Consider the following 15,937-nt stretch of genomic DNA (forward strand, 5'->3'; position numbering starts at 1 on the left):
ATGTAGTTTCCTCTCCCGTTAAATCCGCTTTGCAAATGTTTCTCTGAACAAAAACTCCATTTCCCCCATTAGAGGAGAAGAGACACGTTATACACACCTACCCTATCTCCCACAGGACGCCCTCCAGGAAATAGGGTGCTATGTGATTCAGCAGGTCACTGGAGCCGGGCACCGGGGAGCTGTGTCGCCACACTGGACTTGGGCAACTTCCACTGTCTTCAAATGCTTGGGCCCTGGTTTCTTCCGACTCACAGCTCACACAGCTGGTCAGGCCTCCCAGGCTGTGGAGCATTTATGACACCCTTCACATGTCGAAGGACCTCTACCCGCCCCAGCAGACGGCTCAACTTTATGCTTCCTTTTTCTTTGTGTCCCTGCAGGCACCTGGGCCTACTCTGAAAGACACATAAACTCACCCAGGTGAGTAAGGTATTCTGAAATAGGATATGTTGATAGACATGCATACTTTTGATTTTAGTAAAATACTTTAAAGACCAAGGCACAAACAAGTCAGCAGGGCAACATCAACAAGGTGTGCAAAACCCAAGACTTTAGGTTTCAATTCTGCCGCAATGAGCTGTGTGATCTCGTCCAAGTTAATTAACTTCCTTGCTCTGGGTCTCAGTTTACCAATGGAGAAGAGAGAAAATGGAATTATATTCTGGTTGCAAAAGAGTGACCACCTCGCTAGCCTCCATATCTGACAGGTGTGTGCAGGCCCAGGGGTGCCCCAGGACAAAGGAAAAGGAGCCTTAATTCTGAATCTCCCTGTACCCTGGTCATTTGTTTAAAGTGACTGCTTTCCCCACGGTTAAAAATTGCTGGTCTCAAAAACAAGGCAACAGTGTAGGAGAGCAACCTTGAATGATTCTAAAACATGCTGGAAAATTACCACAAGTATGTTCAAACAATTCTTTTTCATAATTCACCACACATCAGTGACCCACAACCCAATCAACTTCTCTTAAAGACTTAGCTCCACGGCTGGGTAGGTCAGCTGGTTAAGCAGCCGACTCTTGGTTTCAGCTTGGGTCATGATCTCGGGGGTCATGGGATCAACTCCCACATGGGGCTCCACGCTCAGCAGGGAATCTGCTTGGGGATTCTCTCTCCTTCTGCCCTTCCCCCCACTCATGCAATCATGCGTACTCTCTCCCTCTCTCTCTCTCAAATAAAGAAATATATCTTGAAAAAAAAAAATAGCTCAGTTCTCATATCCTCAAAAAAAAAAGTCTCATCCCCAGATGAGAGTGACTCCCTGTGCACACATCTGTATGATTACAATAAATCATCTTCACAGGTGTACCTCTCCCTGCTAAACTGCAAGCTGCTCAAAGGCTGGGCCTGTGTCCTGCTTATGTCTGGATCCTCATGCCTACACCACAGTGGCACCAAAACCTCTGACAAGCTGCAAACTCAACCGTGTTCAAAGACTTTTCACCTGTAGATGATCTTCACAATTTCCTCTGCAGATTTTGACATTACTCAATTTTAAAACAGGATCTTTAAAAAGATGAATATGGAATACGTTATTTTATAGATGAGAAAGGCTGGAGGTTATTTTAGCCAAGCCCAACCAGAGTAAATGAACAAGGCCTAGGAGCCTAATCTCATTATAGCACATGAAGGATATAAAAATAATTTGCAAAAGTAGTACTTTGCAAAGTACATAAAAACTAAGGAAATTCTTTTTCATCATGCCTTCCTTTTAAATCTAACAAAATGATATAAACGGCTAGTTCCTGCTCCCAAAAGCAAAATCAGAGGCAAGGGAAGTAACGGAAAGAGTAAAGGTACTTAAGTATAGATACACAGATATAACCATTTACATTTTTTGTTTTTCAATAACTTTTGTAAATGTTCTTGAATACCACCATGTATTATGAAATAAAATGCAAAAGGACAAATTTATTATCTCTACTGCCTAAAAGTTAACAATCAAAAGGAAGGGGGGGGGCTCCACATTGTGTCATCAGGGAAACAGCAAATCAAAGCCACAATGAGATACTATTACACACCCATTAGAATGGCCACAATGTGCAACACTGACAATATCAAATGCTAAGGAAGTTGTCTAGCAGCAGGAACTCTCATTCATTGCTGGGGGGAATGCAAAAATGGTTACAACCGCTTGGGAAGACAGTTTGGCAGCTTCTTAGAAAACTAAACATATTCTTACCATATAACCCAGCAATCATTCCCCTTGAGGTTTGCGGAGGGGAGCTGAAAACTTATGTCCACACAAAAACCTGCACAAAAATGTTTACAGCTTTATTCATAACCACCAAAACTTGGAAGCAAGGAAGGTGCCAGTCTACACAATGATACATCTAGACAATGGAATGTTATTCAGGGCTGTAAAGAGCAATCAAGCCATGAAAAGACAGAGAAGCAGCTTCAATGTACCTTACTAAGTGAAAGAAGCCCATCAGAAAAGGATATATGTACTTCAGGATTCCAACTACAGGACATTCTGGAAAAGGCAAAACTATCAAGATCGGTCGTTGACAGGGGTCAGGGAGGGCGGACAAGATGAATGGACAGAGCACAGGAGATTTTTAGGGCAGTGAAACTATTCTGTAGGATAGTCAAAATACACGTCATTATACTTTTGTCCAAACATGCAGAATGTACAACACCAACAATGAACTATAGCTTAAACTTGGACTTTCTGAGATAATGTGTCAATCCAGATGCATCAACTGTAACAAATGGTTGGGGACCCTGACAGTGGGGAAAGGCTATGCACGTTTGGGAACAGAGGGTATACGAGAACACTCTGTGCCTTCTGCTCAATTCTGCTGTGAACCTAAAATTGTTCTTTAAAAAAAATTAAGTCTATGTAAAAAAAGAAAAGGCAGGAGTGCAATTTGAGTCAATTTTTCAATGATAATTTGATTTCTAGTCTAACATAGTATCCTAATGGTATTTGGGGCAAAGTTAAATACACTGAGAAGTGAAAACGCCAAAGTATTTTTTTTTTAAGATTTTATTTATTTATTCATGAGAGACACAGAGAAAGAGAGGCAGAGACATAGGCAGAGGGAGACACAGGCTCCTCACAGGGAGCCCGATGTGGGACTCGATCCCAGGACCCCGGGATCACACCCTGAGCCAAAGGCAGATGCTCAACCACTGAGCCACCCCGGCGTCCCAAGGCCAAAGTATTTTTTAAATTCAATAAACGAATAGTTAATACACAAATGTTGACATTTTTAAAAAGATACAAGAGTATGCACTGCAAATATTGTCTTCTATTCCTCAGACACTCAACTTTAATTTTTTTTAAGGTTTTATTTCATGGGACGCTATTTCCACTATGATCCTCCAAGATACAAGTGATTAATCTGAAGTGATGGCATTTGTTCCAAAAACTTAAGCCACTCCTATGCCTCATGATAGTTTTAACAGAAAATACAGAGAACTTTTTTTGCTTCACGAAGTCCCCAGACCATCAGCATTACTGTTACGCGTGAACCTGTTGGAAATGCAGGATCATGGGTTCCATCCAGACCTACTAGCGCAGAACTATATCTTAAAGAGATGCCCTAAATAAAAAAATATTAAAAAAAAGGGGGGAGGGGGGCGCCTGAGTGGCTCAGTGGTTGAGCGTCTGACTTTGGTTCAGGGCGTGATCCTGGGAACCCGGATCAAGTCCCACATCAGGCTCCTTGCAGGGAGCCTGCCTCTTCCTCTGCCTATGTTTCTGCCTCTCTCTGTGTCTCTCATGAATAAATTAAAAAATATTAAAAAAAAAGAGACGCCCAAGTGATATGTATGCACTAGTACATGAGATAACACCACCCCTGTTTTCATAGAGTTTATAGGCTAGTGGAAGAGATAAAACAAACAACCGTAACAAGAGGCATCATACACCAACGGGCTATGTGGCTACAAGACTTTGGGGACCGGTCAGTCTTGGTCCTTAGGGGCAGCCCACTGCCCCAGGATGAAACGCCAGCCTCTCTGCAGGGGTCTGTGTGCCATGTGCATTCTGGCGACTGCTCATCTGCCCAGTCTCCTCCTCTCCTGTTTCCTACAACAGATTTTCCAGCCAGCCTGACCCGACCGACAGACTGGGAGAGAGGTTTCTCCAACATGCCTCCAGGCCTTTGTACATAGGACTCTAACCACCCGGCCCCCCTGACCTTCCCTGGCCAGCTCTCAGCCTCCTTCTGACTGGAGCAAGGGCCACTCTCTATTCCCCCCTATGGCCAGCGGGCTGGCCTCCTGGCAGAGGAAAGGTCTCAGGGGCTATTTTCTACTCCTTTTAGTATATTCCTGGGAGGAATGAAGAATAATCAGAGATGCTTCAGGGAGGGGGTAAAGGATGAGAGGGGTTTAGATAAATGAACAGTTTATCAAAAACAGACTAAGGCAGAGACATATACGTCAAAGTCAGTTTGGGGAAGAAACTAATTTGCTTTTTTGTCATTCAGAGATCTACTCTGAACTCAGTGTCCTGTCGTGGATGAGACACAATTTCCACTCCTGCTTTTTTTCTCCCTTTTCATAAAACCAACTTGTGCCCATGGTGTCGTTACTGTAAGCAAATGGAGCTCCCAAAATGAGGCTGCTGCCACTAGCAGCCGAGAGGCCCCCCGGGGAGCCGAAATCCTGGTCCCGGCTGCACCTGCTTCACTTAGCAGAGGCAGCAAATTTTTCACAGTCAAGGAATAGTTTCACCGTGACGAGGAGTTCTCCCCTCTTTATTAAACTCAAACAGCCACTAATTAAACATAATGTAAGTCTGCCGAAAAAAACACTTTTGTGTTTTTAAATAATTCATCACATTAACGTAGGACACGCCAACAGGGAACTGACTTTCACAGGACAAAGCAGAGGAACCGCTAAGTGCCAGGTGTAGGCAGATGCCCACCTTCCAGGAAGGCCGGAGGCACCCAACCTGGGCCACTCCAGGCTGCAGGAAACCACAAAAGTAAACATGCCAGACCAGCATCAGGACACAACCGGGCCTGGAGGCCGCGCTTAGGGAGGCAGCTAACCAAGGGCAAGTTGTACTCAGCAAGAGAAGTAATTGGTTTCTCTGTCATTTGCACCAGTCTGGGACAAACAAGAGAGCAAAGCCACCGGTCACAGCATTTCAGAAGATAAAGAACAATGATTAAAAAAAAAAAAGAAAAGAAAAGAAAAAGAACAATGATATATTCACGGGTATCCCTTCCTCACTACCAAACTCCAAGCTAAACACTATCATCATCGCCTGCCCGAAACGTAACAGCCTACGTGGCTCTGCTTCCACCCAAGGTGTACATCAGCCCACAGCGCCCTCAAGTTCTAGTTCACAGCCTCTAATGGCTTCTCAGAGCACTTAAAGCAAATGCAAACCCAGTCCCTTGCCTCCAGAGCCTGCCCTAAAGGGCCCAGCCCAGACTGCCCCCTCCCTAACTTGGCCCCAGGTCCCAGCTCACTTACTCCAGTCACACCAGCCTTCTTCCCACTGCTTTAACACGCCCACCTGGAGCCACCTCTAGGCCCCGGTCCCCACAGGTGCCTCTGCCTGGCACATGTTGAGCACCCTTACTGCTCAGATGAATGCCACCTCCTTGTCACCCCAGCCCCTAGTCACTCTCTACCAAAGCAGCTTGCTTACTTTTCTCCCGAGCACTTACCACCACGTGAAACTACCTTGTTTATCTCTTTGCTTGCTTCTGTGCAGTCTCCCCGACCTGGAATCAGAGCTCCACAAAAACAGAGACCTGGTGGGCCTTGCTCATTGCTAAATCCTCAACTCCCCAAACACTACCTGGCACTTAATAAATATCTTTGTTGAACACATTTGTTAAACGACTTGTTGAATGAGTAATAGCTATAGACTTGTTTTCAGAAGGCCAAAACATGAAAAAACTTGGTTTCATATAAACCATATTTTACAAAAGGATTCCTTATCTAATGCATTTTTAAATATTTGGCTTACAAAGCTTCAATGTATACACCTTTTTTTCCTATTTTTTTAAAGATTTGATTTGTAAGTAACCACACACCCAATGTGGGGCTCAAACTCCCAACCCTGAGATCAAGAGTCACATGCTCTACCCACTTAGCCAGCCGAGTACCCCAGTGTGCACACTTTTTAAAGGATAAACCTATTGTGCAAATTGAACTAACTCCTTCAAGGCATGAACAGTATTTGGTACATAGAAGGTATCCAATAAACAGCCAGTGAATACATGAGCACTGGAAAATAATACAAAGCATAAACTATATGAAACTGCACTTGAATTTGAGAACATAGCAAATGTGGATATATTTAGGTCCATTTTCCACTTTACCTGCCTGAATAACATATATACTTAAAATCCACTACTGTGAAAAAAAAAAATAAAATAAAATAAAATCCACTACTGTGAGATACTAGCAATAATCTTAGCCATTATCTTTACAGGCAGGTGTGAATCCAAATAAATTCAGAAAGTTATCTGGCACCTCTACAGCAGTCTTAACTGATGCATAAAAGACACAGAAGTAATCAACAGAAATACTCAAAACTGCCAGGTGGTTAGGGACCACTGTGGGCTTTAGTATAAAAAATCATGATGCTTGAGAAATTCATTTCTATTTGTAATCTATGTAAAAATTCACATACCCTTATGAAAGGCTAATCAAGAAATCACACCTCTATAAAACCTGTCCCATCGCCCGGGTGGCTCTGCAGTTAAGTGTCTGCCTTCAGCTCAGGACATGATCCTGAAATCCCACATTGGGCTCCCTGCAAGGAGCTGCTTCTCCCTCTGCCTGTGTCTCTGTGTCTCTGCCTCTCTCTCTCTCTCATGAATAAATAAATAAAATCTTTAAAAAAAAAAAACAAAACCTGCCCCATTTGTCATATAATGCACACCTGCCCTACTATTCCAGGTCATGTCCAATTTAAAAGAAAAGTGCATCTTAATTTTTCCTTTTTTCAACATAAAATTCTTCTGTTTGGGCTCTATTCCTAAACCATGAAATTGCTCTACACATTCAATATTCATAGAATTTTAATGTGGCACCCAAGAAAAATTCCTGTTCAGGTAACCATCTGTACCAAGTGATGTCCACTCTCTTTTCTCTTTCCCTACCAGGTGTTGAGCCAGTTTGCAAAGGTCAAAAGAGAAAAGCAACTAGATGTGCAAGTGTTTGTGTGAGGTGTGTGTTCACATTCATTTGTATATTCTTGAAGGGTCATTCTGAAAGCAAATATAAATGTACTTTGGGATTATGCACATTGTCTTATTTGCATCTCCTGTTTCTGCCTTTAAAATATCCCCTAATATATAATGCCAACTGTGCCTTATCTCTTAGCAGTAACCAAATTAGGTTCCATGGAAAGTCACTCTTAAAATAACCTCAAGAAATGGACTTTCAAATAATTTCATATTCTAAGAACTCAAAGAACACGTCGTCTATAAAAATCAATTTCAGGATGCAATTTATAATCTCACAACACCTGGCAAAAATAAAATATAAAATAAGTACATTTTCTGCTGACAACTGATAAATTTGCTCCAAAAACATATCATAGTTTTGTTGTTCTGTAGTTTAAATAACTTTGGAATAACATGATTCAGACTTCAGATGAAGCTACCAACATACAGTTCATTGAAATAACCTTTTCAAAAGTATTGCCAGTTGGAGTTAACAGATAATCCTTACAAAAGTTTCTTAAATTTTGTTTTTGGGGGGCTTCTTTTTTTTTTTTTAATAAAGCTTTGGTCTGGTGTTTTCACGGTCGAACTCCTAGGCCAAAGTAAACAGAAGTCCACCCCACTCCAATAGCGAAGACATCTTTATTAAATATGTTTTGGAAAAGTAAATAAAATCATAAAACAGTACCAGCAATAAGTTTTTCGGGTTTTTAGGGTTTTTTTAGATTTACTTCTTACTGATTTTGAGGTTAAAAAAAAAATCTGGTAAAAGGTTCTCCCTCTGGTTTTGTATAACCACCTTGTTTATCTCTTTGCTTGCTTCTGTGCAGTCTCCCCCAACCTGGAATCAGAGCTCCACGAAAACAGGGACCTGGTCGGCCTTGCTCATTGCTAAATCCTCAACTCCCCGAACACTACCTGGCACTTAATAAATATCTTCGTTGAACACGTTTGTTAAACGACTTGTATACAATTGTACACTCACTGCCTTTCATAACCACGTACAAGCAGACTCAAATCCTCAACCTAAAATAAAATATAATCCGACAACACACCTTGAGTTACCTTTTTAACTACCTAACATCATTTTTTTAAAATTTAGCATTATGTATAAAAGCTAATTTTTCGAACCAGAAAATCTGCACGTTATCATTCTTTTTTTTTTTTTTTTTTTTTTTACAAAACTACAAGTCAAAACTTTTTCATTTCAGGAGGTGAAAGTTCTGGGGAGGAGGAGAAGATAGGATACAGTGCCTAATAAATAATTTGGTTTCTGTGTCTCCGTTTTATTAGCACTTAAATGATAGGCAAAGCTTTATGTGGCTCACGAACAGGTACTTATTATAAAACGAGCACTCTGGAAGCACTGCGCAACGAGAAGATACAACCAGCACCTAATTATTATTTGTAAAGGGTCACCTAATGGCTAACCCAGGCAGTTTATTACTCAACCTGCCAGAGGCCAGGAGCAAGCCCTGCTAGGAGGAGCCCGGGAGGGTGAGTAAGGTGCCCTGCTGCCCCTGGGAGAGGCTGCGAGGGATGCACCCCTCAAACACCCGGGTGCCTGGTACTGGGGTCGGGGGGGGTCGGGGGGGGGGGGGTCAATAAAAATAATTCTACGTGTTCAAGCCGGTGGGAACTCCAGAAATCTACTCCAACCCCTTCGTTTTAGCAGCAGTGAAACTGGCAGGGATGCGTAGCGCTCAGCTATTCTCAAAGCGCTAATGTCCTGAAGACAAAACTTTGTGGAAATGGATGGAATTCACATCCCAAACTCACACCGCGGAAGGCACGGCAATCGGGGGCTAAAACAAAGGGCGGGTCGCCGGGGCGCAGCAGGCGCGGCCTCGGGCACCCGCCCCGACCCGGCGGCCCGCACAGCGCGGGGACCCCGGGGCCACAGCGGCCTCACCGTCCCCACCCGCGAAATGGGCCGGACGCCCCCCGGGCCCCGCCGGCCCGCGCAGAAGGAGGGAGGGGCGCCCGGGGCCCGACGGCAGCGGCGCCCGCCCCTCCCCGCGGCGGTCAGGCCCCCTCCCCCCTCCTCCCCTCCCCCCGCCCCCGGGGTCCCCAGAACCGCGCCGCCCGCCGCGGCCCCGACGCCGCCTACCTTGGCCACCCAGCTGAACAATGGTGACATCGCGCGCCGGGCGGCGGCTCCCCTCCCGTCGCTCCGCTCACTCCCGCCGCCGGCCGCTGGGGCGCGGGGCAGCCGGGGGCGCGCTCGGGGCGCGGCGGGGCGCGGGCATGACCCCCGGCGGCGGCGGCTCCTCCCCGCTCCGCGCCGCCCGCCGAGGTCCGCCCGCGGGGCTGCCGGCGGCCGAGAAGGGAAGTGGGTGGGGAGAGCGCGGGGAAGGGGAGGGGAGGGGAGGGGAGGGGAGGGGAGGGAGGGGGCGGGAAAGGAGGGCAGGGGAGGGGAGGGGAGGAGAGGGGTGGGAGGGGAGGAGCGGGAGGGGAGGAGAAGGGAGGGGCGGGAGGGGAGGGCAGGCAGCGGCCGGCGCGCCCCCACCCCGCGCGCCCCCACCCCGTGCGCCCCCACCGCGCGCTCCGGGCGGGAAGCCGGGACTCCGGGGTGCCCCGGGCGGCGCAGCCCCGGGAGGAGGAGTCCAAGAACTTTCAGAAAACTCGGAATTCCTCCCTCTGCGGTCTCTTAAAAGCCCGAGTTGAGCGGCCACAAAGCCGGGCCAACTTTCCCGGGGTTACCCCCCCGCCCCGCGTTGCTTTCTAAACGCTCGAGATAGCTGCCAACAAAAGGACTAGTGTTTCCCCAGCCCCTAATACCTTTATATAATCAAAGGTGGTTTTCTTGGAGTCCGAAAACTAAGCTACTGAGACCAGGAAGGGGGGGGGGGGAGGTAAAGAAGCTCCTGCTCCCGCCGGCCGGCGGCGTTCAGCCCCCAGAGAAACATTTCACCAGTTTTCTTCTCTGCCAAGGCAAGCTGGTAAGACAGTGTGGTCCGTTGATAGCTACAAATGTTAAGGTAAATTTCTAACTCAAGACACCCTAGAGTTCCACAATGGGGAAAAAAAAAAGTCCAAAGGTCTAATGGCCCATGTGTGAATGCACGTGTCATGTTGTGCCACCCACTGAGCTCATCAGGCCAGAAAGCAACCAAGATTTTGCTTCTGTTTCCTTTTATGTTGTGCATTATTTTCATGATGGGCCAACAGGACACTCAGATGTCCAAATGTCTGGCATCTGAGTCAGGTGGGTATATTATCTATTGCTGCATAGTAACAAAATACCCCAAAATCAAGAAGCTCAAAACAGGGGTGGGTCAGAAAACCGGGAGCATCTTAGTTGGCTGCTCTGCCCAAAGTCTCTCTTTATGTTGGGTTCAAGCTGTTAGCTGGGGCTGAAGCCATCTCAAAACTAGAGTGGGACTGAAGGATTCACTTCCAAGCTCACTCACACAGCCTGTTCCTTGCAGGCTGTTGGCTTCCGTTTCTTGCTGCATCAGGTGGTCCCCTCCATGGGGCTGCTCCTAAAATGGCAGTTCGCATCCCCCAGCACAAATGATCCAAGAAAGAGCATATGTCCAAGAAGGAAATCAGTCATTTTATAAACTGATCTCAGAAGTGACAGCGCAAAGTTCCTGCTGTATTCTATTGGTTAAAGGAAATGATTCCAGTCCATACACAGGGCAAGAGGGAATTACACACCACTGTCATGACTGCCAAGAGGAGAGGATTGGCGGGGGGGGGGGGGGGGGGGGGGGGGGGGGGGATGATATGTCATCTTTTTGTTTCTCCTTCCAGGTGGGGTGCAGAGGGAAAGCCAAGAGTGCCAGCATTCTAACAGGGCCCACCTGGGTTACTGAAAAGGGCCTTAGGAGCATCTTAAGGAAGTGCTGCTCTTTCGTGCTTGTAAGCAGTGATTGACATTCCCTAAAGAAATTCAGAGCTAAGGCACCTGGGTGGCTCAGGAGTTGAGCATCTGCCTTTGGCTCAGGGCGTGATCCCGGGGCCCTGGGGTCGGGGCCCTGGGGTCGAGTCCCACGTCAGGCTCCTCACAGGCCACCTGCTTCTCCCTCTGCCTGTGTCTCTGCCTCATTCTCTCTGTGTGTCTCTCATGAATAAATAAATAAAATCTTTTTAAAAAATGCGGAATCTGGGGCGCCTGGGTGTCTCAGTGGTTGAGTGTTTGTTTGCCTTTGGCTCAGGTGGTGATCCTGGGGCCCTGGGATCGAATCTCTAGAGAGCTTGCTTCTCCCTCTGCCCATGTCTCTGCCTCTCTCTGTGTGTCTCTCAGGAATAAATAAAATCTTTAAAAAGAAAAGAAAGAAAAAGAAATGCAACATCTTGGGCCCTGCCCTGAATAATCCAGACCTACGGAGTCAGAACTTTCATGTTATTGTGATTCCAGATGGCTAGGGTGCACATTCAAGTTTGAGATGCACGAGCATATGAGAATCATTGGTGTGGGGCTTAAAATGAGCTTCTGGCCAACAGACTCTTAAGAGAACCGCAGAAACTGTTCTGTGTCCTGTGTCCCAGGGATGATGTGCACTAGCTCATCCAGAGGGAGACCTGGTTCCTAGGCAGCAACATAGTTTGATGGGCAGCTGAGGACCAGGTGGGACCAGCTGCACCCATGACAAATGTCACCATACTCCATCACTCCAATCCCCAGACTGAACTCTACGAAGATGCCCATAACTTAGAAGCACCTTTGGGGTGACGATGAAAAGAACCCAAAATTGATGAAAGAAACGTGAAATATTCCTGACTGAGATAAATTTTCTGCCAGTTGGGGAGAAGATGGGGTGACAAAAAAGAAATTAGATTAAATTTAGGAGAATATAAATCACACTTCTTTTTTTTTTTTTTTAAATCACATTTCTTGCGCAAAGAAAAAAAATTAAAGTCACACCAAATCGTGGATGTAACAATTACAATAGGAAAGCGCCCAGGCAGGTGAAATAGGGAGATCAAGTCTTCATTGTTTAAACATGGATCCAATTCTCCCTATAGGCACATCAGAGTGGAGGCTCGTCAATCAGACCTGGTTTGGACTTGCCCAAAGCTTACATATCCCCTAGACACACAGAGGTCTCCCTCCGTCCCAGATCTCTCTTCCTGATCCAGAACTGTGTAGAATCATTCATTTCATGGGAACGTAAGGGCCTTTGCATTGAATAGACTTGCCGGGCAGGAACATGTGGAGCTCTAACACCAAACAGCTTAAGAAATCTATGAGAAGGGTCTTGTTTTAATTCACTATCACCATGTAGTAGTCACAGTGCAGGAAGAAACTCTGTTATAATTGGAATTATATTATCTGTTATTATCAATGATCTATAATTTGGAATTTCATTAAAGGGAAACTGTTAACAACAGACAATATACTGATTCCACATTCAAATGAAACAATTTTCCTTAAAACACCACACTCCCTCCTGGCTGAAAAAGAAAGTATCCTTTCCCCTAAGAAACTATATATTCCCCCCAGGAAAGGACTGTACATAGACCAGGGACTGGTTATCTTTAACAGCTCCTGAGTGATTCCCTTCCAGTCAGAACTGAGAACCCCTAGACAGAATAGTCATTGCTCAAAGATGCTGATGGTTCCCAGCCCTGATCGTCTATCAGAGTTGCCTGTGATGACGGGGTAGGTGGGGAAGGAGGGTGAATAAATGGGCTGCTTTGGGGGCAAGGACCTCAAAGGGCAGGCAGGTCACATAAATGCATGAAGAGAGCCAGGTGTGAGACAATAAAGGACTGAACGAGCTGTGGCATTTCAGAGATGGGACACCCAATTATTACAACTCCATCCAAGCAAGCAAAATGTGTCAGCCAACTAAATTCAGCCAGAGGTCAATACTGGTGTTGACTTCTAGCTCTACTTAAAGCTTGGAAGAGTGGGGATCCCTGGGTGGCGCAGCGGTTTGGCGCCTGCCTTTGGCCCAGGGCGTGATCCTGGAGACCCGGGATCGAATCCCACATCGGGCTCCCGGTGCATGGAGCCTGCTTCTCCCTCTGCCTGTGTCTCTGCCTCTCTCTCTCTGTCTGTGACTATCATAAGTAAATAAATAAAAAATAAAAAAAATAAAAAAAAAAGCTTGGAAGAGTGGATGTATGCGTGTTCCTTCTCTAACAGGTGAGTCTGTCAGCCAGGATTGAGAACCTCTTTTCACAGTTCTAGATGCCTTATTTAAAAAAAGAAAAAGAAAAAAAGATGTAAGGGGTGCCTGGATGCCTCAGAAGAATGTGTGACTCTTGCTCTCAGGGTCATGAATTGAAACCCCACATTGGGTGTAAAGATTACATGAATGAATGAATGAATGAATGAATGAATTAAAAGAAAAAATAAGATATGGTTGCTCTCTGAAGAGCAATAGGCTATCCAAATAGGATGGCTGAGATCTAAATGAACAGGATCTATAGAAAATCCAAGACTGCTGTCTTTCTAAGTAACTTTACAAGGATAACTTAATCTATTTTCCTGAGACATTAAGGGAGGACCTGAAGATGGATGGGAGAACCCAGGAACTGGAAGACTTGCTTCCCTCCTGAGTCTGACCGGAACTCCTCCACCCAAGAAGCCCCCACCACTGCTGCCCGATTCTCCTGCCATCTTCCTCCTTTGAGAAGGAGCAAGAAGCAAGGACTGCGAAATCGCCTGTGAGAATTCCAGAGGACATGCACCTCCTTGGCTGTGCTGCACCAACTCAGAGGTGGAGGCAAAGAGGGGGAAGCATGCAAAAGCATGACCTCACTCTGCCAACCTCTTCCTCCCCACAAGACCTGGCTAAAAATAGGGCCGTTGTAATACTAGGAAACTCAACGTGCTTTCAAGTGAATCAGAACGACTTGGCAACTATGATCCTGACCAACCAATGACAATATGGTCTTCTTTTCCACACCGTCAAGCAATTCTCTGACACCAGCTGGGTGTCCTACAGTTCACCTCAATTCTGACACTACTGACCTGGAGATCCCCCAGGTTAAGAGCTAGGTCCCACACAAGACTGGGCCCCCCTACACACACAGTTCCCATGACAATCACAAGGCCACGTTGTCACCTGAGCTTCTAACGGACCAGCCACAGGTCCTCACAACCCCCTCCTTGGGTTCGATTAATATGCTAGCTAGCCTAGCTCACAGAACCCAGAGAAACACTTTACTTACTAGATTACTGGTTTATTGTAACAGGCTATAACTCAGGAACGGCCAGATGAGAGACATGGATGGGGTAAGGCCTGGACGAAGCGCATGGAACTTGCATATTCCCTGGGAGAGCCACTGTCCTGGCATCTCCAGGTGTTCTCCAACCCGGGAGCTCTCCAAACTCATTTGGGTTTGTAATGGAGGCTTCATTACCTAAACTTGATCAATTAAATCACTGGGCCCTAGTGACTAAACTGAAACTTCAGTCCTCTCTCCGCGGCCACTCCTCCCCCCGCCAAGGTCCAGGGGTAGGACTCAGGATTCCTACTCTCTAATCCTGTGGTTGGTTCCCTGGCAACCAACCTCCTTTCTTAGGTGACCAAGGGGCTTTCCGAAAGTGGATTCATTAACATAACAAAAGAACACCTTCATTGCTCTCTTCACAGGAAATTCCAAGGGTCTTAGGAGCTCCCTGCCAGGAAAGGGAACAAAGATCAAATATATATTTATTATAAATCACAATATTGCAGCAACTAATCAGAGATTTATTCCGTTCAGGGCTATTCATCGGCACCTATTGTGTAAAGCAACACGTGTCTTGGCAAGGAAGAGAAATGTGCTAAAACCCGAATCTTGACCTCAAGGGGGGACAGAGGATGGTAGCCAGTATTGTTGGAAAGGGAGAGAGTGAACAATGCCTCTGGAAAGGCCCCCGTGAAGCTCCACAGAGTTTCCAGAAAAAAGTGAAAGATAACTTATGGCTATAAAGGAAGACACAGCTTCCTGGCTGGAAAGTCACAGGACTTTTTTTTTTTTTTTTTTCTTTTTTTAAGTAATCCCTACACTCAGTGAGGGGCTCAAACTCACAACTGGGAGATGAGGAACCCCAAGCTCTACTGACTGAGCCAGCCAGGTGCCCCAAAGCTTTAGAACTTTTACAGATGGTGATGAGGCTTTCCAGGAGCGGGGATCAGCTGGACAAAGGCAGTAAAAATACACTGATTGTCTCTGGAAATCCAGCCTTACTACAGACAGAAATCAGAGCTCACATTGTAAAAAGAGAATTTTAGTAAATTCTAGTTTGGAGTTGTGCAGTTATCCCTCTCTGGCCTAAGACTTTGTTTCCAGAAAAAAATATTTGCTGAGGATACTATCAAGTCCAAGAAAATCAAGCAACAAAATCCCTCTGTATGAACTGAAAACATATGCCATGAAAAAACTTGCACCTGAATGTTCTCTGTAGTATTATTCATAACAGCTATAAAGGAGAAACAGCCTAAGTGTCCATCAACGGATGAATGGCTAAACAAAATGCAGTGTACTACACAACAGGGGATTATTTTGTCATAAAAAGTAATGAATACTGATACATGCTACAATGTAAATGGACCTTGAAAACATTATGCTAAGTGAAAGAAGCCAGACACAAAAGGTTACATATTGTATGATTCCACTTATAATAAATATCCAGCATAGGCAAATCCATAGAGAGACAAACTGGATTCATGGTTTCCACAGAACGGAAGGCTGGAGGGTGGGGGGAATGGGGAGTGATTGCTAATGAGTAGAGGGTTTCTGTTTTGGGGTGATGAAAATATTTTGGAACTTTTAGTATATTCACTATACTTAATATACTCAAAATATACTAAAAACTTAAATTTCATGGTATGTGAATTATGTCT

At 45.6% G+C, this 15,937-nt stretch overlaps 1 protein-coding gene across 5 annotated transcripts in view; it reads right to left on the reverse strand.

Moving 5' to 3' along the window:
* TBC1D1 (TBC1 domain family member 1) overlaps positions 1-15,937 on the reverse strand; it is a 238,846-nt gene that overhangs the window by 148,854 nt on the left and 74,055 nt on the right. The window contains exon 1 of one of the 5 annotated variants that reach the window (XM_038533499.1): positions 9,256-9,372. The exons of the other annotated variants lie outside the window; for them this stretch is intronic. Coding sequence (XP_038389427.1) covers positions 9,256-9,285 — 30 coding nt within the window. The 5' untranslated portion in view covers positions 9,286-9,372. Of the gene's footprint in view, positions 1-9,255; positions 9,373-15,937 lie in introns of those variants that run through there. 5 annotated transcript variants of the gene reach the window in all.

This window comes from Canis lupus, chromosome 3 (assembly GCF_011100685.1).
Source record: "Canis lupus familiaris isolate Mischka breed German Shepherd chromosome 3, alternate assembly UU_Cfam_GSD_1.0, whole genome shotgun sequence".
Taxonomy (NCBI): domain Eukaryota; kingdom Metazoa; phylum Chordata; class Mammalia; order Carnivora; family Canidae; genus Canis; species Canis lupus.